This window comes from Grampus griseus (assembly GCF_964374135.1).
Source record: "Grampus griseus genome assembly, chromosome: 4".
NCBI lineage: Eukaryota > Metazoa > Chordata > Mammalia > Artiodactyla > Delphinidae > Grampus > Grampus griseus.
The window spans coordinates 141,866,644-141,890,795 of record NC_138997.1 but is presented as its reverse complement, the minus strand read 5'-3'; the positions used below and the strand labels follow the sequence as shown (position 1 = coordinate 141,890,795).

Sequence of the window (24,152 nt, the reverse complement as noted above, 5' to 3'; positions counted from 1 at the left end):
CAGCAGAATGGAGTAAAATCAAAGTGTGATACGCCCCATAACGGAACACTACGGAGCAACGAAAAGGAACAAATTCCCGCTCGACATTGTTGAATCTCACCAGCACATCTACTGGAAGCCAGACAATACGCACACACACACACACACACACCCCGACAGACACAGACACATCCCCGCACTATAACTGCATGTTTATGAAGTTTGAACAGGGAAATCCAACCTTACGCCTGGGCGTAAACAGCATCCGGTCACTTTCAGTTCTGGAGTTCAGAAGCCCAGGGTCATGCTGTGGAGGCTTGGTGTCTGGCAGGGCCAGCTTCTTGGTTCTCTGTGTCCTCACAGTGGGAGGGGGTGAGGGAGCTCTGGGGTCTCTCTCATAAGGGCACTGATCCTGTTCACGAGGACCCCAATCTCATGACCTAATCACCTCCCAAAGGTCCCACCTCCTGGTACCATCACCTCGGGGATTAGGTTCCAATATACAGCTTTGGGAACATGCGCAGGTGGTTAGCTCTAGGAAAGCGGCGTGCTGGGGAAGGGGGTCCTGGGGAGCCCGGGGCCCTGCACTTCTTGAGCAGGGGTGGGGCCCCAGCACTTGTGGGAGAGCTCACTGAGCCACAGGCATGTCTGTGCCCTCACGCAAACACCCCTTTACTTCAAAGTGATCGTCTAGAAGCTACGATTGAACAGTGCAGCCACTGCCCCTGAATCGGGGGTCTTCCGCCTCACCCATCTCCTCCAGGGCCAGAGCGACGGCAAACCACAGTGAAGGCCCCTCCGTTTCCCCTGCACACGTCTGAAGCCAGGAGTTGCCTCTAGGCTGTCAGCTCCACCCCATTCAACTCCATGTCCTGGGCCAACTTTGCACTGCCCCCCAGCGTGAGCCTGGCTGGGCCATGCGTGCACATGGGGGACCCAGTGCCCGAGCGCGTGGCACCGAGTCCTCCCTTGGGCCCGACAGGTGTCTCAGTGCATTTGCCCCAGCCCTGCCCGAAGCCTGGCCGGGGCTGAGGGACACAACAGCTGGTTGGGCCGGTGGCAGACATGACATGAAGGCCCAGGTTAGGGTCACCTCCTGTGCTGGACAGGCCTGGCGCCGGGCCAAGCAATCCACGGAGGAACGAGGCTGCACCCGAGCTGCCTGTCACGGGGCCACCTCCCACTCGTGTTCATGGTGCCCTGACAGGCCTGGCGGGCTACCCTGGGCTTTTCTTGTAAGCACAGCTAACGGGTATCTGCACGTGGCAGGTCCCAGTGCTAAAGCCGAGATCAGACGTGGCCAAGACGGGAACCCAGCACCCGGGGGACCCTCTTGGAACCACGCGTGCTGTGGACCTGACCCTGAGCTGGTCTCTCGCCACACGTGGAGCCCCGTGGGCCGTCGGGCTCTTGCCAACCCTGACCTGCAGGGCCAGGAGCTCAGGTCAGAGGCCAGGGCACCATCCCCTCTGCCCTGCCGTCTCTACCCCATAACTTCAGTGCCAGACCAGGGAGAGCCCAGCCAGCCCACCAGCCCCTCCTCCATCTCATGCCACAGAGGTGGGGGGGGGAGGGGGTGGGAGAAGGGCCTTGGAGCTGGCATGGCGGCCTGGAGCCGCTCAGCTCACCTGAGGCTGAGTCCCCCGGCCCAGCAGACACAGCGAGATGGGACCCAGTGACGCCTCAGTGACCTCAAGGTTTAATTAAATACTGCAATGTATTTGTAAGGACTTCTGTACATAGTATTTCCAGTGGCAGATTTTTGATTTTGATGCAAACTGTGACCTTGTAGCATAGGGGACCAGCACTCCACGGGCAGCTGGGAACTGCATTCTCAACAGAGGTGACGGCTGGCTGTGCTGAGGGCAGAGGGCCACCAGCCAGGGGTGGGCGGGGCGGGATCACGGGGCTCCTCTTCCCGGCCGGCGGCATTATCCCTCCTGCTCAGGCCCCTCGTGGCCCGTCCCCCTCGCGCCCGCCCTGAGGTTCTGCTGGTGACACGCCACCCCTGAGCACCCAGGCCCGTCTTCAGGAGCCCCAGGCAGCTGGCGCCTCCTCTGTGCCGCCGGCCAGGCTCCGGGGCCTCAGAGCTCGTTGTGGCGAGCCCTGGAGATGCGGCTGGACAGGTCCTGCAAATGCTTCTTTACCTGCAGGGACAGCACAGGTGAACCAGTTAGCAGATCTGCTCATGACCTGAGACACACAGCCTGTCGCCGAAAACTCTCAGCTGGGTGATCCTGCTGTCCGAGTACCCTCCCATCTAGAGCCGATCGTAAATAAATCATAAAGGCAGCTCGTTAGCCACAAACAGCCCCCAAGGCATGTCAGGAACAGCGAGGAGCAGGAACAGCGCTGCTCCCGCTCTCCACCCCCTCGTCCGCGTTTCCGCTTTCGCTTTCGTTGATTTGGGCCCATTCTCGTTTGCTTCTTGATGAGTCCGGATAAAGGTTTATCAGCTTTGCTTATCTTTCCAAAGAACCAGCTCCTAATTTCATTGATCTTTTCTATTTTTTTTTTTGTCTTTATTTCTGTTCTGATCCTCCTGATTCCTTTCTTCTACTAACTTTGGGTTTTGTCTGTTCTTTTTCTAATTCAACTGTAAGGTTAGGTTGTTTATTCGAGATTCTTACTTCCTGAGGTAGATCTGCATTGCAGTACACTTCCCTCTTTTTTTGCTGTGTCCTCTAGGTTTGGGAAAGTTGTCTTTTTGCTTGTCTTCAGGTATTTTTAAATTTCTTTCATTTCTTCGGAGACCCACTGATTGTTGAGTAGCATACTGTTTAGCCTCTATGTGCTTGTGTTTTCTGGAGTTTTTTTTTTTTTGTAGTTTATTTCTAGTCTCAATCTCGTGTGTTGGAAAAAATGCTTGATATGATTTTCTTATATTTACTGAGGCTTGTTCTGTGGCCCAGCAAGTGATCTGTCCTGGAGAATGTCTTGTGTGCACTTGAGAAGGACGTGTATTCTGCTTTTCGCTGGAATGCTCTATAGGTATCTACAGCGTTCATCTGGTCTAATGCGTCGCTTAAGGCCTGTGTTTCCTTACTGATCTTCTGTCCGGATGATCTGTCCACTGATGTAAGGGGGTGGCAAAGTCCCCCACTATTAGTGTTACTGTCAGTGTCTCCCTTTATGCCTGGTCATAGTTGCTCCCATGTTGGGTGCACTTACATTTAAACAATTGTTACGTCGTCTTCTTGGATTGATCCCGTTATGTAATGTCTACCTTTGTCTCCTGTTACAGCCTTTGTTTTCAAGTCTATTTTGTCTGGTGTGAGTACTGCTGTCCTGGCTTTGATTTCCATTTGTGTGGAATACCTTTTTCCACCCGCTCACTTTCAGTCTGCACACCTCTAGGTCTGAGGCAAGGCTCCTGCCGGCAGCACATGTACGGGGCTCACAGAGGAGACGTCCTACAGGGCCCAGCACCACGGTCCCCTCCGGTCACCAGAGCTTCATGCTCTGGGGGTGACCCCGTGGGCTGAGGGGCCTGTCGTGGCGGGCTGCCTACGGTACGTCATTTCAAAAGCAGCAAATGAAGACCCCGACTCGTCCGCGGCTCCTGCCAGCTTGTCCTCGTCACATGATGGCGGGTGCCGCTGCGGCAGCCCGAGGGCCTGGGCTCTGCTCTTTCTGTTCCTAGCTCAGAGCCCCGCGGGCTGGTGCTGCCGGCCTCCCGCGCAGGAGCCCGGGCCAGGTGGGGACATGGGGAGGTCTCCTCCAGCAGCCCCGGTGCTCACAGCGCGTCAGAGCCCCTTCTCCACGGTCGGGGGAGCCAGGAGCCCCAGTTCCCTCTTCATCCCCGCTGTGCAGTCCGCCACAGTGTGATCTGCAGGTGGACGCCCACGAGGCATGCCTGGCTTCGCCCCGCTCGGCTCTGCCAAACACAGGAAAGAATCCACATGCTCCCTTCCTTCTCGCTACTTTGGTCTTCTTTCACTTTTTAAGTTTCATTTATTTATTTATTTATTTTTTGTGGTACGCGGGCCTTTCAGTGTTGTGGCCTCTCCCGTTGCAGAGCACAGGCTCTGGATGCGCAGGCTCAGCTGCTCTACGGCATGTGGGATCTTCCCGGACTGGGGCACTAACCCATGTCCCCTGCATTGGCAGGCGGACTCTCAACCACTGCGCCACCAGGGAAGCCCAGTTTCACTTATTTTTGAATAGGTAACACATTCCTGCGCAAAAGGCACAAAGGAGCCTCCCTCCAGGGCCCAGCTCCTCTGTTTTGAATTTCCTGGGCGTCTGTGGCAACATACCATGCTCGTGCTGCTGGCTCTGCAGAGGGTCCACACCACCCGCCCCTCCTTTTCTCTTAACCTGAACCAGAGGCTCTGCTGCAGACGGGCCCTCACGTCTTAGTGGCTGGCAAGTGCCTGGATTTGTGGGTTCACCACGAATGACCAGGGGAGGGCGGGCAGCGGCCCTGCTGGTGCTTCACAATGTCCTGCACACCTGAGCACTGTCTGGGGTTCACACGTCACCCCATAACGGAGCCAGCGCCCCCATTTAGGGTATCTGCAAGCCCCACTGAGCCGCACGTGAGGAGCGCCCTGCGTGGGACCCCTGCCGCTACTCTGGAGCCAAGTATGGTCTCCCTGCGCCCCAGGCCGAACGCTTGGGAAACCGCTGGCTCCCGCGTCCGCTCAGGAGCCTCCAAAGCCACGTGGGCAGCTCACAGGAGCGCAGGACCTTCAGAGCCAGTGCCAGGCCACATGTTTGGGGGCCAGGATGCCAGTGGTGCGGCTAGAAGGGCCCGGCTCCAGCCCTGGCTGCCCACCCGCCCGCCTCGCGCGTGTGCGCCTCTTCCCTGCTCACCTGGTTCAGAGCCCGGCCCTCAACAGACCCAGAGGCAGGTGGGGGTGGGGAGGCCTGGGCAGTCCCTGTCCCCCACCCCCTGCAGCTGACCCCCTTCAGGGCTGCGCAGTCCCGCAGCAGGAGCAGCTGCGTGGTTGCTCCCACCAAGCTCCGTGAGGGCGAGACAATCCCGTCCCCTCTGCAGAGAGGGGGCCGAGGCCCAGGGAGGGGTGGCCGGGGGGCCAGGGGGCCAGCGCGCTGGCGCTGACGTAACTGTCACGTGCCCGCTCCCGCGGAGGCCTGGCCGGCGGCCGCACACCCACCTTGTAGCCCAGCTCCTTGGTCTTCTCCTCCAACACGGCGTACCGTTCCCTGTTCCGGCTGACGTGCTCCTGGTCTCCTAAGCTCTCCACGTGTTTCAGTTTTTGATGAGAAATTTCCAGCTGCTTCTGGTAGTGGTTATGCTTTTCAATTTTGGCTTCGAAGTGCTTAAGCTCTTCCTAGAATAATGTTGAAACAACTGAATTACCCCAACACGCTCTTACTACCACCCTAGGGTCCCTGATGGAATTTCACGGCTGCTTCAGGAGACCACCCAGGGCAGGTGGCTGCACGCTTAAGTTTCGTTTATTTTTGAATAGATAACACATCCCTGTGCAAAAGGCACAGAGGCGGCAGGCCAGGGCCGGGGCTCCCCCGCTCTGAAGGCTGCAACCCTGCGCCCGTTCCCCGTGCAGCCCGCCCGGGGCAGCTCTGGGGGCCGAGCGGGACGGCAGGCTCGGGTGGAGGGTGTCCTGGCTGCCATGCCATCACGAAGCAGCACACATGGAAGTCAGGTGAGCAGCCCTTCCCTCTAAAGGGCCCCAGCAGGACCTGACGGCCTTCAGGGGCCGAGGGTCGCACCCTGTGCGCTCCCTCCCCACTCCCAGGGACCCCTCACCCTCTAGGTAAATGGCACCTGCCAAGCATCCGGTCCCCTCCAGCCCTGACCCCACATCCAGCCTGAGCTGAGCCCTGCACTGCCCCCGTCCTCTCCACCCCCCAGGCCTCCAGGCTCCCCCCACCCCAGCGCAGGTGGGCCTCCAGGCCCGACCCCTACACTCCCCCAGCGCCCCCAGGCCCACGTCAAGATGCCTGTGGAATGTGTCGGAGATCCCAACTCCCCAGGCCCCGGGCAGGCTCCCCTCCCCCTGCGCTCCTGTCCAAGGAGACGGAAGCTTCACGCCCACGGGCCTGTGCCCGTCCTCGATCCCTGACCCCCTGCCCCGTGGCAGCTTTGCCACAGCAGAACCCACCTGGAGGCCCAGGTGACCCAAAGACCCTTCCTCCCTCCGGGCCGAGCACTGCAGCCCTGCAGGGTCCTGCTGGCTCCCCCTCCAAATCCCCGTCAATCCGCTCATCCCACAAGCCCTAGCTCGTGCCCAGTGCACCCAGAGCTAAGCAGATGCCCTGAAGCCACACTGTGTTCACTGAAGGCCAGTTTCGTCCCACACGGGCCGCCACCCGGGGCGGCGGAGGGACACAGACGGCAAGGAGAGAACGTTCCCGTGAAACGCTGATTGGCTAGGACTAAAGAAGAGGACCTTCCCCCCACGTTCTCAGAGTCCGCTGGGAGAGACGCCGCCCCTACCCGGAAGGCCTCCAGCTCCTTCTCGGTGAAGTTGGCTGACTGCGCCATGTCCCACAGGTCCAGCACCCGAGGCTCCTCGAACCCTGTGAAGGAGCAAAGGCAGGCTCGGTGACCCGCACGGCGGCAGCCGGGGACGCGCAGGGCCACGCAGGCCACCTGCACGGTGCACGGTGCTTGTGCACAGTGCAAGCGTCCTCTGGAAGCCGACCGAGCACACCTTCCACACACGCTCAGTCTGCGGCTCCTGGGACCCGCTGGCTGGGGCCTTGGTGATGCCCTCAGCAGCCCCTGGTTGAGCCGCTGCTGCCCGGGCGCAGGAGCCCTTGCGCGAGCAAGCAGGAGTGCTTGGGGGTGGGGGGTGAGGCTCAGACTATGGGTCCCCCTGCCCACAGTTCCGCGCTGAGGCTCAGGCGCTGCCTGTCCCTGTAGCTCTGAAGCGAAGTAAACCCAACGGAAGGGACCCTGTGACTTCAGCCACCACTCCCGAGAGCACGTGGCAACGGTGCAGCCTTGTCACCCACCTCCCTCCCACGGCTGGAGGCGGCTGGGAGCAAGTGGCCACGGCGGCCCGCCCAGCGGTCATCTCACCAGCTGCCCCACCTCCCCACCGGCGGACCCTCCCTGCTGCCCGGGGCCCTGGGGCGCTGCTGGCAGGACTCGGCAGGCCAGCAGCAGGGTCCGGCTGGATGCAGCCCCGGGAGCGGGGGGGCCGAGGCACAGCCTCAGTTGCCCCGCTCCTCTGCACGGCCAGGCCCTTGGGGTCCCTGCTCCATGGCAGTTGAGCAGATCAGCACAGCGGGTCCACACGGTGGTCTGGTCCCCTCTCCATGGCAGACGGGCGAGCCCAGCAGGGCAGAGTCGTGCCCCGGGGCACCCGGGCCATGCGGAGGAGCAGGGAGCCCACCTCGCGTCCCCACTGCACGCACCCCGCGTCGACAGCAGCACCCGCCATGTGGCCAGTGCTCAGGGAACAGGCCGGAGAAGGAACGGACGGGTGACAGAAGACGGTACAAAGAGCAGCTGGCTGACTCCCGGCAAGCCCGCACCAGGCATGAGCCGCGAGCCCCCGCGGGAGACGCACGCAGAGGCCCAGGCCATCCTCCAGGGGGCGGCACCCAGTGAGGAGCTCCGGCCTCGGCCCGAGCAGTGAGCTGTCTGCACAGGAGCAGAGCAGCCATCCCAACGCGCAGGGCGGGGGCCATCGTGAGGGTTAAAGGACGCCGTGAGGCTAGAATAAAGGTGCGTGCACCTTCCAGGAGGGAGAAAGCAGCCCAGGCGTGGCCCTGGGAGCGGAGGGGCTGCAGGGGCTCTGCTGCCGTCTCCCGGGCGCCGGGCAGCGGGGCGGGGCTCACCGGCCTGGTCGCCGTAGCCCTGGTGGCTGACTCTCCGCAGGCGGTCGAAGCCCTGGCTGATGTCCCGCAGCTTGTCCTTCAGCTCGGCGTGGCCCACCTGCAGCGCGTCCTCCTTGACGCGGCTCACGTCAACGGGGCTGATGACGTTTTCGTGGATTTCTGCGGAAGCCAGAGGCAGGAGGCCGTGAGGGCCCGGCCCTGAGCCGCCCGCGGAGCTCCGTCTAAGTTCGTCTAGATGTCGTGGAGCCACCGCAGCCCCACCCCCGCTGATTCTCTCAGGGCAGGTCCCGAGCCCCCCACAAGTCCCCCTGAAGTCAGGCCGGCGGTGACAGGAGAGGTGGCCCGGGTCACCGCAGAATGGGTTCATCTGAACCCACGCTCACAGACGTGCATGGGCACCCCGACGGGCTCCTAAACGCCGAGATTCCTGCTCGGAAAGCCAGGAGGCCGGACAGCACGGCACTGCCCCCAACCCCCCAGCAGCTCTGTTCTGGAACGCTCTGGAGCCAGGGCCACCTGCGGGGGCACCTTCGGTCCTGCTCAGGGTCTCCAGCAGGACGTTGTACTCGTGGACCTTCTCTTTGTGATGCTGGAGCTCCCGCCACAGCTTGTCCAGTTCTTCACTGGAGAACTTCCCAGAGGTCTTCGCCTGGAAGGAAAGCCACCCCCAGTGAACACCCCCATGGGCTGTGCTCACCTGTCCACGCCTCGGGGTCCCCCCATAGGCCGAGCCCACCCGTCCATACCTCGGGGTGCAGCCTGCCCGCCATGCCCACCTGGGGTTAGCTACACGGGTGCCCCTGTGGATCACCCCCACAGGCCAGGCAGGACCCTTGCTCCCGGGTGGAGTACTCAGGCCCAGCTCTCGGCCTTCACCCCCCTTCGCTAGGGGACGCAGGGGCAGAAAACCAAAAGCCAAGGCCTGACGCCTCCAGGGCGGACGGCAGCGCGAGGGTACCTTGTGCCACAGCTTCTCCAGCCGGGGGTCCTCCAGGCTGTGGTCGGCGGGGCCGTGGCTGATGGAGTTGCTGCTCACGGCCCGGGCGTCCTTCCTCCCGTCCAGACCGTACTTGGCCAGGATGACTAGGAGGGCACAGGAGGGGCTCGAGACCGTGGTCTGGGGGCCGCCCCTCTGCCGCCCACCCAGCTCTCCTGCCCCCTCGGGACCCAGCGGAAGGAGCGTGAACAAACCCGGGGATCCTCCTCCAGCAACGCCCCCGCGCGCACTGGCGGCCTCGGGGCCGCGCGCTTCCGGCCGATCCCTCTGTCCCGACCCGCGGGGGAGAGCGCGGTGCGGCAGGACGGGCTCAGCATCCCCGGGACCGCCTTTAGGACCAGCTTCACAGGTTTGCAAAACCAAAACCTGCAGCCCGTTGGTGTCGTGGGGCGAACTCCAGCGAGCGGGAGAGGACGACGGTCCACAGAATGGACGGGGCGGTGGCCAGGGGAAGCTCTGCCACGGCCTAAGTCATATTTTTATTTGCAGAAAAGATTTTCTACGAGGAGAAACCTCAGCGTCGGCAGCTTCTGGTGAAAAGTTAACAGCGGTAGACGGGAGGGGACACTGGCTCCAGCCTGCTGCTGGCCAGTCACCGTGGGACAGCGACCAGGTGTCGTCTGTCAGTAGCGCCCAGGACACAGTGCCGCCCATAGCCTCTGTGCCAGACGGGGGCCTGCGTCTCAGCACCATCGTCACCAACATGATGCGGCGGATGCCTAGTGGACCCGGAAGGAGCGCTCCTCAGCGGGGCCGGGCTGCCGGGTCTGCCCTGGAAGACGCCCCTCCCAGCATCTCCTCGCGCCCCACACCTACCTCCCGAGTTGGGAGTGGGCCTGCCCCACCCTCCCTGCTCTGAAGGACCGGGCGTCCTTCCTCCCATCTGCAGACAGTCCCCACTGTCCCCTCCAGGCCTCACCCGGGGCTCTCTGGATCTGGGCTCCCCTTTCCCCTGTGCTCCATCCCTGAGGTCCTCATCCGAGCAGTGGCCCACCTGACCCCTGACCCCCAGCACCTCCTCTGACAAGCGCTGGACACAAGTGGTCCCCACGGGGGCCCACCCTCAGCTGAGCCAGCCCAGGGAGCGCCCCGCTCAGCCTGACCTCACCTCCTGGGGCTTCACTTCCCTGTCTACACTGCCTGCGCCTCAGAACTCACCCTGCCCAGCAGCTCAGCCCACTGGAAGCCTCGAGAGTAAGCTGTGAAGAGTGTGTGTCCCTGGTGTCCAGCCTGCGGTGCGGGCATCACGGGCAGGGGGCTCTCCCTGCCCCCCACCCTCCTCCATCTCCCAGCCCCGGGCCACCTGACGCACTGGGAGCCCTAGATGCAGGGTGGGCCACAGGCCACAAGGCTCGGCCTGGCGGGGGCAGTGCTCTTCACACGGCCAGACCCTGGGAACATCCCTGCTTCCTCATGCAGGTGACCGTGGGCATCTGGCCATCCCAGCCGCCTCCCTGGACCAAGCAGCCCTGGTTGCTTGTGCGCTAACGCGGCCAGACGTCCTCGCCCTGGCCCTCCCTCCTACGTGCCGAGAGCCCGCACAGGACAGCCCGGCAGCTGTGCCTGCCCACGGCTGAGGGTCACCTTGCCAGGGCCAGGCTCACGAGGACAGCCCCGACTCTTAATCAAACCAAGTCAGAGTAAGAAGCTGGGGCCCACGCCTGGGCGACCGCCGCCCCTGGGCTGAGAAGAGACGTACCGCTGAGCCCGCGGGCGAGCTTCGCCTCCTCCTCTCCGTCTTCATCCAGGCCTTCAGCCTTCAATTTCTTCCACTTGAACTCGTCCCGTTCTTGTATCTTCAGGTCAGCATGGAGCTCGGACAACTTCAGAGGAGGTAGATCAAGCTACGGGGGGAGAAGAGAGGACGTGTGACCCCCAGCTGCACGAGGACCAGCGACAGCCCGGGAGATGCTGACCTCGGAGAGCAGACGCCAGCGACGGGGAGACCGTGCCGGGGTCCCAGGTGGCCAAAGTCCCGCATGTGCCCCCGCATGAGAGCCTCAAAGGGACCTCTGCCCGCAGCCTGAAAACCACCGGCCCTTACACCCCGAGGCCGCTCTCCAGCCTCGTCAGATCCCAGGTCCCCGGGGAGCTGCCCGCCACTAGCGGCCTGAGTGTGCAGGTGCTGGTGGCCCAGGGGCTCCTGTCGCAGGACGCCTCACGTTCCCAGCCGGGGCCCTGGGGAGGCTGCGAGTGCGGGGCTCCCCCCAGGTAGCCCTTGGGCGCATCGGCTCCCCGGATGGTTGTGCCACCCCAGGCAGGCGCTCCCCACAGATGACAGGACAGTGGGCGAGGGCGCTGGGACCTGACCCCTGCACACCTTCCTGGCTGTCCGCCTCCCCGGGCGCCAACGTCCGGACCGGAGCCCCGAGCTGCAGACTGGTGCCCAGCAGCGTCCGAGGCTCTGCGTCTCACAAGGGTGAGTCGTGATCTGGTGCCAGCCTTCCTCTGAAGCGTGGAGGCCCGCGGGCTCAGGGCTGGAGATGCCCCGGGTGACAGTGCTGCCCCCAACAGCAGGCACGGAGCCCAGGCAAAAAAGGCCACTCTCCGGACCCTTCTAACCTCCTTAACTTGAAGTTAACTGTTAATGGCTCACGTGAAAGGAACTGGTTAACAGACTCCAAATGCAAAGCAGCCTCTGTCAAATATTAAAGTGGAGTAAATCACCTACAACCATGAGACAAGCAGCTGGGCAGGAGGAAGCCGCTCGTCAGCGGCCGTCGCCGCTGGGCCCGCATCCCGGACGCCCTCGGCCCAAGGCTCAGGGTGCGCACAGCGCCCTCCACGGAGCTGCTCTCAGCCAGGGGCCTCACGAGCCCGGCACCTTCTCCTCTGCCTCTGCAACTTTCACCATCACCCTGCAGGCTGCTCGGGTAAACTGAGGCCCAGGGAGGTTAAGAACTGGCCCAGGACACATGGCGAAATGGCACTGGGTACTTTATCCCTTCTGCTGCTACCGTAAATGGGATTGTTTCGTTAATTTCCTTTTCAGAGTTTGACGCTGGCGTACAGAAATGCAGCCGAGGCTTGTATGTTGCTTCCGCATCCTGCAGCCGCGGTGACTGTTAACTAGATCTGAGTTATCTCCTGACGTCTTTAGGGTTTTCCGCATAAGATCACATCGCCTGCAGACACACACCTTTACCTCCTCCCTTCTGATTTGGATGACTTTTTTTTTTTTTTTTTGGATGACTTTTATTTCTTTTTACTTCCCTAGCTGTTCTGACTAGAACTTCCACAACTACGTTGAACAGAAGTAATGACCTGATTTTTTAAAACATAGGTGAAGACCTTGAATAAATATTGCTCCAAACACAACATACAAATGGCTGACAGGCACTTGGAAAGATGCTCCACATCCCGACTCATCGGGGAAAAGCAAATCCAACCCCAGTGAGGTACCGCCTCACACCCATTAGGACGGTTACTATGGGAAACAAACAGAAAACAACAACTGTTGGTGAGGATGAGAAACGGGAACCCTCGTGCACTGCTGCTGGGAATGCAAAATTGGCGCGGCCACTGTGGAGAACAGTAGAGGTTCCTCAAACATGAAGACGAAAACCATCAATACACTGTGATCCAGCAAAGGAACTGAAATCAGGACGTTGAAGGAAGATCTGGGGTCGCATGCTCACCGCAGCACTATTCACAACAGCCAGGAGGGGGTGCAAGGTGCGGGTCAAAGGGCACAAAGGCAGTTATGCGAGTCCCGAGGCTCTGCACAGCGCAACACCCTCCACTATTTACACTGCATACTTATTATTTAAAAATTCGCTAAGAGGGTAGATCTACCTTAAGTTCTTATCTCACACACACACACACACACACACACACACACACACGCGTGCGCGTGCACACGCAGCAACCCCGGGAGGGAGACGCCAACCAGACGTCTCCACAGGGGCACCCCTTGGGACGACTTCCCACGGCTTCACCCACCCCCCAAAGCTCCAAGGGCGGCTCCGGCCCCTCCCTGCTCAGGAGCCTTGCAACACCCCGGAGAGGTCACAAGACTCGCGAGGCTCTGGAAGGAACCCTGTGCCTGCCGCCTGGCCCACAGCTCTCCTGAAGCGCCTGGATCAAAAGGCACTGCACAGTTTCACAGCAAGTCAAGACTGGAGGTGCTGGGCTGTGATGAAGCAACACCAGCAGCTCCCTGGTCTGGTCTCACGGTGGGGAGGCCCCTACCACGGCATCTGTGGACCAAGGCGGGACTTGCCCCCACCCCCGTAGAAGGTGGGCTGGAAAGAGAGGGCGAGGCGGGCGCCTTCATCAGACTCCTCTCCCTCACCCTGGGTACACGCTAGGCATGACATGCTATGAGATCGTTTCATGTTTAGAAAACAAAGAAACACTTGATGTTTCCAGAGAGCAAATTATCCAAGGCTGAGAACCCTGGCACAGTTGTGCCGGGTGCCCCACACCGCCCTGGGCACCGGCTCTGAGCAGCGGCAGTGCCCACCCCAGCCCGGCACCGGGAGGACTGCACAGCTCGCCACCCGGGACCAGCTCCGCCGCCGCCCTTGAAGCTTCTCAGCGTAGAGGGCCCGGGACAGGCCAGCTTGTATTCTGTGGGTCTGCCTACCCACGCGAGGAGTCCGGATGTGAGGAGGGACCCGGAAAATGCCAACAGGCATGGACCCCACCCTGGAAGGTCTGCATATTTCGTTCAGCAGGAGACTTGTACATGCAATTGTAGAATTCAGGGCCAAGGGGCCCGGAAAGGTCATCCAGTCCAAGGCCCGTCCGTCCGAGGCTGGGGCAGGGTTGGGGTTCCTGCAGAACCGATTCAGACTCTCTCGGACAGATGTGACCTGAGGCTGCCCAGGTCAGCAGTGCACTGAGCATGGGGGCGGGGGGGCGGTTCAGGCGGGTGCAGCTCGAGGGCAGGTGACAGCCAGGAGGTGTGAAGAGGCTGCCCAGGCTGGGCAGATGCAAAGCAGCATCTGGACGGACAAGGCGGGGCTGACCAGGACAGCCCTGCAAGCAGAAGGGCTCAGGGCAGGTTCCTGGACACAAGGTCCCCTTCCTCCAGGAAGCCCCCCCCCCCCCCCCCCGCTTCTCCAGCCCAGAGTGCTCTCTCTTACCCGGGAAGGCTGCACACACACAGTGGGCCCTGACAGGTGGGCCCCCAGCAGGATCCTCAGGGCCACTGGTCTGGGAACAGCGCTGGGCCTGGGGGCATCCACCCGCCCCTGCCTGCCCTGCAGTCCCCCTGCCACATCCCTTCCCCAGCCCTTACCCCTCCCTCCGCCTTTCCTTCCCGCAGTTTTCCCCTCTCTTCCAAAACTCAGTCCTTACTTTGTTTTACTCTCCTTCTCAAGGACTCAGGACTGCTTAAAAGTGGAAGCCTGGATCTCATGAAGACGCTGTGGCCCAGAGGGTTGGGGGAAGTTTGTAAATACCCATTTCACTAAAAACAAACCCCACCCAACAAAGGAGGGGCCGCTATGTTAACGAGGAGGCGGAGGGGTCCAGGTCACACCCCAAGCAGCAAGCAGTAGTCCCAATTCTACCCCCAGGCGGAGTGACCTTGGAGGCGTCCTTTGCCGTCTGGGCTTTCTTGCTTTCTTCTCTAAAATGAGCACAGCTGGATTTAGATTTAGTTCACTAGCGTCTTAAGTTTCGGGTGTTCTCCTCTCACCTCACCACATCCCCTCACCCGATTTAACAAGAACTGGCTTTTGCTTCTAGGATTTCCGCTGTCCTTGGGCTTGTCTCCGTGCTCAGTGTCACCTGTTTTTCTTGTTTCTCCATACAGAGAAATACAAGGTAGGAGAAAAGGCAAAAACGTGCAAGGCAGGAGACCTGGGTCTGCCTGCAGGGAGGGATCTCGGCCTCAGCTGCAAAGCTGCCAGTTCAAACTGGCGGGGCGGCCCTTCTGCCCAGGCACCAAGGCCTCCCAAGTCTTCGCCTGTCATCACCAGGCCAGGGTCCCTCTTCCCGGAGGCGCAAGGCAAGGGGTACCCACACCTACCTCTGCGGGCGGGTGTGAGACTGTCAAAGGCTCAAGGCCCCGGCCCCGTAGACCCCCAAAGTTAGAGGAGACCCGGGCCCCGGGGACCCCGGGATTAGAAGAGACCCCGGCCCGGGCTCCGCCGATCCCAGGATTAAAGGAAGCCCCTGCCCCGCGGACCCCCGAAACTAGAGGAAGCCCCGGCCCCGCGGACCCCCGAGGTAGAGGAAGCCCCGGCCCCGCGGACCCCCGACGTAGAGGGGCCCGGCCGCCGCTCACCCGCTGGGCCTTCTCCCACAGCTGGTTCAGCTTCTCCATGCGGAACTCCCCCCCGGGCTCGCGCTTCGAAGAAGGCTCGGGCTCATTCTTCTCCCGCGAGTACTTGCCGCCGTGGCCCGCCGCCGGCCACGGCCCAAGGAGCAGCAGCAACAGGAGCAGCGGCGGCGGCCGGAGCTCCCGCAGCCAGCTTCGAGCCCTCCCAGACGCCATCTTCCTCCTCCAGACGCGGAGACCCTAGGAGCTGCGGGAGGGAAAAGGCCCTAGGCCGGACCCGCCCACCAGGACCCGCCCCGCCCCCAGGGCCCGCCGCGCTGCCTCCTGGGAGTTGTAGTCTCTCCCCGTGTGGCCGGCCCAAGAGAGGCGGCCGGCGGACTACAAGGCCCGGGGAGCCGTGCGGAGGCACGCGGGCATTTCCTAGGCAACCACGCCGCGGCCTCGTGACGACGGGAGCCACCAACTGCGGCTAGGGCTACCCTAGCTGGGATTGCGGGCTTGCTAGAGACTTGGTGGAGAAAAGAGCCCCGACCCCGCAGCCCGGATTGACCGAGCGCCCTTTCCCTTCGACTCCGTAGAAAGCGTAAACAGTTCAGAAATCGGGAGCGTGTCTGCCGCACCTTAGATTGTTTCTGTGTCATCTGCCTTGGTCTTGAGCCTTCCTTGTCATTACGGTCTCTGGAAGGTGGCCTCTGCTCGGCACTCCAGCGTCAGTGTCTCTGTCGGGAACCCTAGACCCACCCAGCCCACTCCTTCACTTGTCAGAGGAAAACAGCCTTCTCGCTCCCGTCCCCCCGAAGCTTTCCCCGTGACCCAGGGAGCGCTGGCACCCCAACACTTGTCTTTGAACTGCATCACGCTTATCTTCCATGCACTTGTTCTGTATTAGAGATACTTGTGTACCTGTTTCCTTTCTTCCCACCTGCTGTTTCGTAAATCGAGCAAAACTGAACGCGGCCAATTTGATGGGTCCAGTGAGCCGGTCAGTTCCCTGGGGGAAGAGCAGGAAACGGGGAAAGAGTGAGAAGCAGATTGCGGCCCTCACGTAGCTTATAGGGTCGGGTAGAGGCACCCCCTAGGTGCTTGGATGGTTTGAGAAGGGACAGGGTGAATCCATCTGGTAAGGACGCTGGACTGTGCCTGGGAGGGAGTGCAGGCAGTTGGGGGACAAGGGAGACCCCAAAGAAAGAGAACCAGGCATGGCTTCTTGACATAAGAGAAGCCACTTTAGGTGTAGGCCATGTTGTAATCTAAGCCTGGCCACAGTGCTCGCCTTTGCGGAAGAACACGTCTCAGGAGTTAATGATTTTAAGGAAACAAAAGAATGTAAGCGCAAACAGCTATTTCCAGGCCAGGAAAGTCATTTAACCGTATCGGAGATACTAAATCAGTCATAAAGACTCCCAGTTCTGTGTCAAAGGTAAAGATTATTCTGATACATAACCTCGAGCTGTTTTTACAGGGTCCGAACCTCCTCGGACAATTGGCCACCAGACTAACTGGAGCCAGAGAATGGACGATATTGATCTTTGCTGGCTTCAGTCAACTAAGACCTGGACTGTCAACCCAGGATGACTCTTGCCCCAGTTCTATGCTAAATTCCTCCTGCGCAAGCCCCCTCATGAATATGCATGTTCCCTTAGCTTAAAGCTTCCCCAGTTCTGCTGTTCAGGGCGACACTGCTTTGGGAAGTAGCCTCGATGTTCTCCTTACTTACTGCAAGTAATAAATCCTTCTCCCACTACTTGACTTGATTGTGTGTTTTGGCTTGACACCCACTAAGAGGCAAACCCAGTTTTCAGGTAACAGGAGAACATTCCAAGTGGAGGGTCGATGAGGACGCCGGCTTGCGGGATCTTAGATCTTAGTTTCCTGACCCAGGATTGAACCCGTACCCGCTACGGTGGAAGTGTGGAGTCTTAACCGTTGGACAGCCAGGGAAGTCCCAGGAATTGATATTTAGTTACCTTTTTTTAATTGAAGTGTAATTGATTTATAACGTTGTGTTAGTTTCAGGTGTACAGCAAAGTGTTCTAGTTTTATATACATATATATATATATTCTTTTTCAGATTCTTTTCCATGATAGGTTATTACAAGATATTGATTATAGTTCCCTGTGCTATACAGTAGGTCTTTGTTGTTTATGTATTTTATATATAGTAGTGTATAACTGTTAATCCCAAACTCCCAATTTATCGCTCCCCCCTCTTTCCCCTTCGGTAACCATAAGTTCATTTTCCATGTCTGTGAGTCTATTTCTGTTTTGTAAATAAGTTCATTTGTATCATTTAAATTTATTTTTATTATTAAAAAAATATTTATTTGGGCTTCCCTGGTGGTGCAGTGGTTGAGAGTCCGCCTGCCGATGCAGGGGACACGGGTTCATGCCCCGGTCCGGGAAGATCCCACATGCCACGGAGCAGCTGTGCCCGTGAGCCATGGCCGCTGAGTCTGCGCATCCAGAGCCTGTGCTCCGCAACGGGAGAGGCCACAGCAGTGAGAGGCCCGCGTACCGCAAAAAAAAAAAAAAAAAAAAAAAAAAAAAAAAAATATTTATTTGGTTGTGCTGGGTCTTAGTTGTGGCAGGCGGGCTCCTTAGTTGTGGCATGCAAACTCTTAGTTGCCCTGTGGCATGTGGGATGTAGTTCCCTGACCAGGGATTGAACCCGGGCCCCGTGCATTGGGAGCTTGGAGTCTTAACCACGGCGCCACCAGGGAAGTCCCTGTATCATTTTTTTTTAGATTCCACATATAAGTAATATCATATGATAGTTGTCTTTCTCTGTCTTATTTCATTTAGTTTGATAATCTCTAGGCCCACCCATGTTGCTGCAAATGGCATTATTTCAGTCTTTTTCTCAGCTGAGTATGATATTTAGTTAGTTTTAAATCGTAGCCTGTGTTATTCCAGAGAAGGGTTTAAGGTGCCTGGAATTAAGGTGATCTGCTGTCCTTCCTGCCTCATGTCCAGTATCTCGAGAACCATTGTTTCCTATATTTTATCCAGTTGTTTAGTTGTTTCAGGCAAAAGGGCAAATTCAGTGCCTGTTACTCCCTCTTAGTCAGAAGCACCAGTTCCCAGCTGCTTGGCTACTAACAGTTAATGCACTTATCCTGTTCATTAGTTACATTAGGCTAACTACTATAACGAAATACGTACAGCAAAGTGCATAAAGGCCCCCAGAGGAGAGATGTTTCTTCCTCTTCCTGTTCAGATCTGAAGGGCAGATGCTCCTGGTCAGCAGGCAGTGGTCCAGGTGGTAATGCAGGGACCCAGCCTGCCCCATCTGCGGTGCAGGACTTCCAAGATGGCTTCCCTCTGCAGAAGCGGGCAGAGCACAGGGGTGTGTCTTGTCTCCGTTCTTCCAGTCGGGTGCCCACACTTTAAACACTCCTCGGTGCGCATTCTACGTGTCAGAATAGGAAGTCTTCCTTTCAGTGAGTGAATTGCGCTCAGAGCAGGCCAGGCACGGAGCAGGCGCTCCGGGTGAGGCCCGTCTCCGCCCCTCGGCTTATCCCCCAAGGGTGGACGTCGGTTTTCAGCAGCTGCCGACTCGACTTCTTCCGCCTCGGTTCAGGGCACCCACCCTGCCCGGCCCGGGGTTGGGTGCTGAGGACTCCCCTCCCTGCCCGCTGTGAGGGCGGAGGTGTGTCCATCCGCAGACAGACACAGTGCTGGGGGAGCCCTCGACCTGTCGCAGGAGTTGGCTGCATCCGTTGCCTGCTGAGGCAAAGGGAGGCTGTGCTTGGGGGACGCCTCCCTGAGCAAAGCAAAGTGCTCACCTTGGGGGCCGTGGCGTCCGGGCTGGCTCAGCTTCCAGCAGCAAGTGTGTTTAAGGGCCGGCTGACTTAGCTGTTGGAGACGTGCCTCGTTCTCCCTCTGTATGTCATGTTCAAGTCTCCCAGGTCATACTTGCCTGTGCGGCTCTGTACATCCCTTCTCTGACCCTTCCCCCATGGCCCCCTGACCCCCCAAACGCTCCAGCTGTGCCCTCCTGAGCCACGACACTGCCACATCCTATACCTTTTGTCTGAACCTTGACCTCGCTCTAACAGAAAATGGGGCTCCCCTGTCCTTCAAAGACAGCATCCCTCTTTAACCCTCTCCCCTTATCATCCTCAGGGATTTCAATTTCCAGGTGGGTGATCCATCCACCCGCTCTCCTCTGATGAACTTGACCTCCAACCTACCCCAGCCACCTACTCCTATGGCCAGACCACTTTGTGACCCATTACGTGAACTCTACCTGCCTCCTGAACACAGTTCCAAGCACCCATGCAGTAATCACACCACCCGTCTTTCCAGTAGACCCTCCAGGGCCCAGCCCCAAGCATCCTTCAGCCGCTGGGATTTATACTCTGCTGACCTGGTAACATTTTTACTGCTCATCACCGTCTCTTGTTCTCCTTCTCCTCTGCCAGCTATTGTGGTGGGTACCCAACAGGTTGCCAATTCCCTCACATCTTCTCTTCATAACGCCGGTAACTCCAGTTGTCCCCACGGGATGTGGAGCACGAGCCACAGCCTTGCTTCTGTGTCTTTTTCTTGTGCTTCTGTCCATGTCTTCTTCCCTCCTGGACCATATGTCCTCTGAGAGCAGTGACTGTGTTTCCTGCATCCTTGTCTCCAGCACAGGGCTGGGCTCAGAGTTGGTGCTCAATGAAGGTGTGTGGAATGGATGGATAGATGGATAGATGATGGATGTATGAATAGATGGATGGGTAGATGTGTAAGTGGATGGAGGGGTGGAAGGACGGATGATGAATGGATGCATGGATAGATAGATGGAGAGATGGGTGGATGGATGGATGGATGGATGGATGGATGGAGGGATGGATGGATGGATGGATGGGTGGATGGATGGATGGATGGATGGATGGATGGGTGGATGGAGGGATGGGTGGATGGATGGATGGAGGGATGGGTGGATGGATGGATGGATGGATGGATGGATGGAGGGATGGGTGGATGGATGGACGGATGGATGAATGGAGGGATGGGTGGATGGAGGGATGGATGGATGGATGGATGGAGGGATGGGTGGATGGATGGATGGATGGATGGATGGAGGGATGGGTGGATGGATGGATGGATGGAAGGATGGAAGGATGGAAGGATGTAGGGAGGCATGATGAATTCTTCCCTTGTTCCCAGACTGGTCCTAGAATATGCTGCCTTTTCTTCAAAACAAGGTGTCACAAAGCCCTTGGTGATGATGGGCAAAGGAATAGATGGTGAAGATCTCGTACCCACTTCAGATCCAGAACATTCCTGGGGGAGACCTTATCCATCAGGATCTGAGGGCTGGTGAAGGGGGCTGGGGCTGGGGGTTGGGGGAGAGAAGGCAGCTCAAAGCTCTTTCCAGGCTCCAGACAGCTCCCCACTCCCCTCTGCTCCCCAGTGTTTCTTTTTTTAAATTTCTTAATTTTTTATTTATTTTTATTTTGGGGCTGTGTTGGGTCTTTGTTGCTGTGTGCGGGCTTTCTCTAGTTGCGACGAGAGGAGGGGCTACTCTTCCTTGCGGCGCGCGGGCTTCTCATCGTGGTGGCTTCGCTTGTTGCAGAGCACGGGCTCTAGCACGTGGGCTTCAGTACTTGCAGTGCACGGGCTCAGTAGTTGCGGCCCCCCGGCTCTAGGGCACGCGGGCTTCAGTAGTTGTGGCTCGTGGGCTTAGTTGCTCCACGGCATGTAGGATCTTCCTGGACCAGGGCTCGAACCCGTGTCCCCTGCATTGGCAGGCGGATTCTTAACCACTGCGCCACCAGGGAAGTCCCCCCACCTCCAGTGTTTCTGTAGACTCTGGCATCCTGGTCCCAAGGGCATGGGGGCTGGCCTGAAGCCTCTCCCACCCAGGTGTGTACTGTGGTGGGGACATGGGGACCCCTCCCCTGCTTTCTCCCACCCCCTGCTCCCGTGCCCTTTGCTCTCCCTGGGGTCTCCCGCACTGGCAGCCCCTGGAAGCACCTCACCTGGGTGCCTGGATCATCGCTCAGCACTGCACCCCTGCATGAGAATGATTAACCTGTCCGTTATCAACTCCTACTTAGTGGTTCCGACATGAAACTCCCACCAGGCTGAAACTTGGCAAAGAAAAGCATTTTAAAAAGTTGCCGTTTTTGTAAGAGTTCATCCTCCTCCGCGCTCCAGCCTCCCCCAAAGAGACGTGCACTCAGGTACTTTTTGTGTGAATCCAACTTTGCAGCACCCGCTGAGGTGCAGTTAAATTGGCTCTGGGCCCAGCCCCTCGCCGTGGCCAGGACTCTGCCTCGAGACTCCTGCTTAGTGCCCCTGGCACTGCCCCCCCCGCCTCCCCCCGGCCCCCTGAGCGCTTCCCTAAGTGGCCCAGTTCCCAGGGTCCCATCTCAATGGGTGGTTGCACTTGGGGGGGGGGAAGGACACCTTTTCTGATGACAAGAGTGACAGGTGCGTGACTCGAGAAGGTCACAGGCGTCTGGGACCGCAGCAGCCATCTGATGGGGACAGCACAGCTGGGCTTCCTGCTCTCCAGAGGTGGAGTGAGGACCTCTATGCCTAATGAGTGTTGTGCGGGTGCCTGGCTTTCTGCTAGGAAGTGTCCCGTAAACACCCCCATTTATAGAGGAGAAAATTACGGTTTGGAGTGGTGAGGTCACTTGTCCCAGGTCAGACAGCTAGAAAGTGGCAGAGCCAGGATTCGAACTCATGGCGGCTGATCTAGACCAGGACACGATGATCCCCCTTCCTCTCATCCTGCCCTCTGACCCCTAAGGTCAATTGCTGTGGTATTTGTCATAAAGCCAGAGGTTCACTCGTCCACTAAGCAAGTACTGCCGAGCCCTCACCGTGGGTCAGGGGCTGTTTTGGGGGCCGGGGACACAGTGGCAAACAAACAACTAGAATCTCTGCCTTTGGGAGGTGTGGGGCGTGCCCCTTCTAAGGCAGTACTCTGCTGGGGGGTCACCAGGCGGAGCTGACAATGAGCTGTCCCATCGCTGAGTGACCCGGCCTCCCTAAGCATGCATCCTAGACCAGGCGTTAGGAGAGTGCGTTTTCCACTCACGACTTGCTTCCTCCCTCCCAGGAGGCACTGCGTGGCATGTGGGACCTTAGCTCCCCACCAGGGATGGAACCCATGCCCCAGGCAGGGGAAGCGCGGAAGCGCCAGGGAAGTCCCTCGAAACTGCTGTGGTGACGTGCCCTGGAGCCCTTCCTGCCCAGGCAGGTGCGATGCTGGCTCCTGCCACGTTAAGCCACCCAGCAGAAGTGAGCCCGGGGACCCCTCCCTCCCCAGACCTCCTCCTCCTTGGCGGTAAGGTAATTGCTCTCCTATGTTTATTGTCATCAGTCCCTTGCATTTCTTTACAACATTGATTGCGTCCCTAAACAATAGGGTTTGGTTTGCACTTTGTACACGTGGACTCACACTGCGTGTATCCCTCGCACCTTTTCCCCTCCACCCATGTCACGATGTATCGCGTTGGCGAGACGCGTCCCTGCCCCGAGGAGCTCTGGTTCCTGCGTGCTCAGGACTGCACGGCAGACGTCTCAGGAGTGCGTCTCACCTCCTTCATCCAGTCTAGTGATGACGGCCACCCGGCTGGTTCCTGGTGTCTGGCGACTGTCAACAAGGCTGCTAAGAGCAGGTGCGCAAGCTTGCATTTCGTGGAGTATTTGCCCAGGAGTGGAATTGCTGGGTCCCCTGGCTTGCGTGTCCACAGCTTGAAGAGCCAAGCCCACCCTGTTCCCTCCGTGGCCACAGGCACCTGTGTGCCCACGGGCGGTGCGTAGCTGTGGCAGGCCCCCTGCCTGGGTTCTCTGACAGCATTTTCCTGACTGTTAAGACACTTCTCCGTCTGTATCAGCCATTCCGAGTTCCTCCTTTTTGAAGTCCCCGAAGCTCTTTATATAACCTAGACACTCGCGCTGCGTCATTTTGTGTGTTGCAAATGCCTTCTCCCATCCTGCGGCTCGGTTTCATTCTTTTACAGGCATCTTTTGATGTACAGACAGTTTAATATATCTGAAGTTATCAACATCTTCCTTTGATTGTGACTGCTTTTTGTGTCCTGCTTAAGTGAGCTCTTCCAGCTTCAAGGTCATGAATACATTCCGTATTATCTTCCAAAGTCTTTGTAGCTTTGCCTTTCACCTTGGAGTCTTTACTCCACCTGGGATTGATTTCTGAGGGTGGCTTTAGGTAGGAGCACACCGCTCCCCAACCCCTACCGGCTTTGTCTTAAATCAAATGTCCGCATAGACAAGGGTCTGTTTTGGGGGTCTTTATTCTGTCCCACTTGCTTCTGAGTCTTCCCTGTGCCAACCCCACACCATCTTGATGAGGAAGGTCCATCGTGTGCCCTGACGTCTGGTACAGCAAGACCCCACCTCTTATCACTTGGTGTTTCAGCCATGCTTGTGTCTTGCAAACATCACCTTCGGCCACCATCTGCTGGCTGCCCTCCCTGCCTCCCGCCCGCCCACAGCATCCTAACCTGCTCTGATCTTCATGTTCCCAAAGCAAACATCTACTATCTGGTCACACTGGGAAACTCGCTGACGTGCTGTGTTGAATGACAGTTCCGTTGGAACGCAAGCTGCATGAGGCTGGGTCTTTGTTGATTTGATTCTGTTGTGTCCCAAGTGGCAGGAGCAGTAAGTACTTGTTGAATGGAATCTGTGTTTCCATGTTAATCTTGGAATCAGTATTTTAAGTTCCGCAAAACTTGGTTGGGATTTGGATAGAAATTTCTTTGATTCTATAAATCAATATGGTAAGAATGAATGAATTTGGGGAGGACCTATATTGAGCTGTCCAATCCATGAACACGCTCATCTCCATTTATTTAGACCTTTTTTTTTTTTTTTTTTGCCGTCCGCGGGCCTCTCACTGCTGTGCCCTCTCCCGTTGCGGAGCACAGGCTCCGGACGCGCAGGCTCAGCGGCCATGGCTCACGGGCCCAGCCGCTCCACGGCATGTGGGATCTTCCCGGACCGGGGCACAAACCCGCGTCCCCTGCATCGGCAGGCGGACTCTCAACCACTGCGCCACCAGGGAAGCCCTAGACCTTTTTTTTAAAGGTGTCTGACAGTGTCTTAGAATCTCCTTTATAGTGACCCGCTACCTTATTCCTAGACTTTAGATATTTTTGATGCTGTTATAAATAATGTCTAATTATGAAATTT

General features: G+C 58.5%; 1 protein-coding gene across 1 annotated transcript; it reads right to left on the bottom strand.

Moving 5' to 3' along the window:
• Positions 1-1,667: 1,667 nt before the first annotated feature.
• On the bottom strand, positions 1,668-15,270 carry LRPAP1 (LDL receptor related protein associated protein 1). The gene is made up of 8 exons (XM_082652948.1): positions 14,994-15,270; positions 10,455-10,599; positions 8,717-8,841; positions 8,287-8,407; positions 7,759-7,917; positions 6,407-6,489; positions 5,100-5,276; positions 1,668-2,126 (listed from the first exon to the last, which is right to left on the bottom strand). Exons 1-8 carry the CDS (start codon positions 15,201-15,203, stop codon positions 2,064-2,066), a joined length of 1,083 nt encoding a protein of 360 aa, XP_082509074.1. The 5' UTR covers positions 15,204-15,270; the 3' UTR covers positions 1,668-2,063.
• Between the last annotated feature and the right edge of the window lie 8,882 nt (positions 15,271-24,152).

Bases quoted from the DNA above. Each gene is read 5' to 3' on its own strand.
- LRPAP1 (XM_082652948.1), bottom strand. From the start codon at position 15,203: ATGGCGTCTGGGAGGGCTCGAAGCTGGCTGCGGGAGCTCCGGCCGCCG. The intron at 6,490-7,758 runs GTGAGCCCCGCC...GCTCCTTCACAG, and splicing joins GGGCTACGGCGACCAGGCCG to GGTTCGAGGAGCCTCGGGTG. The intron at 5,277-6,406 runs GTAGGGGCGGCG...ACATTATTCTAG, and splicing joins AGGAGCTGGAGGCCTTCCGG to GAAGAGCTTAAGCACTTCGA.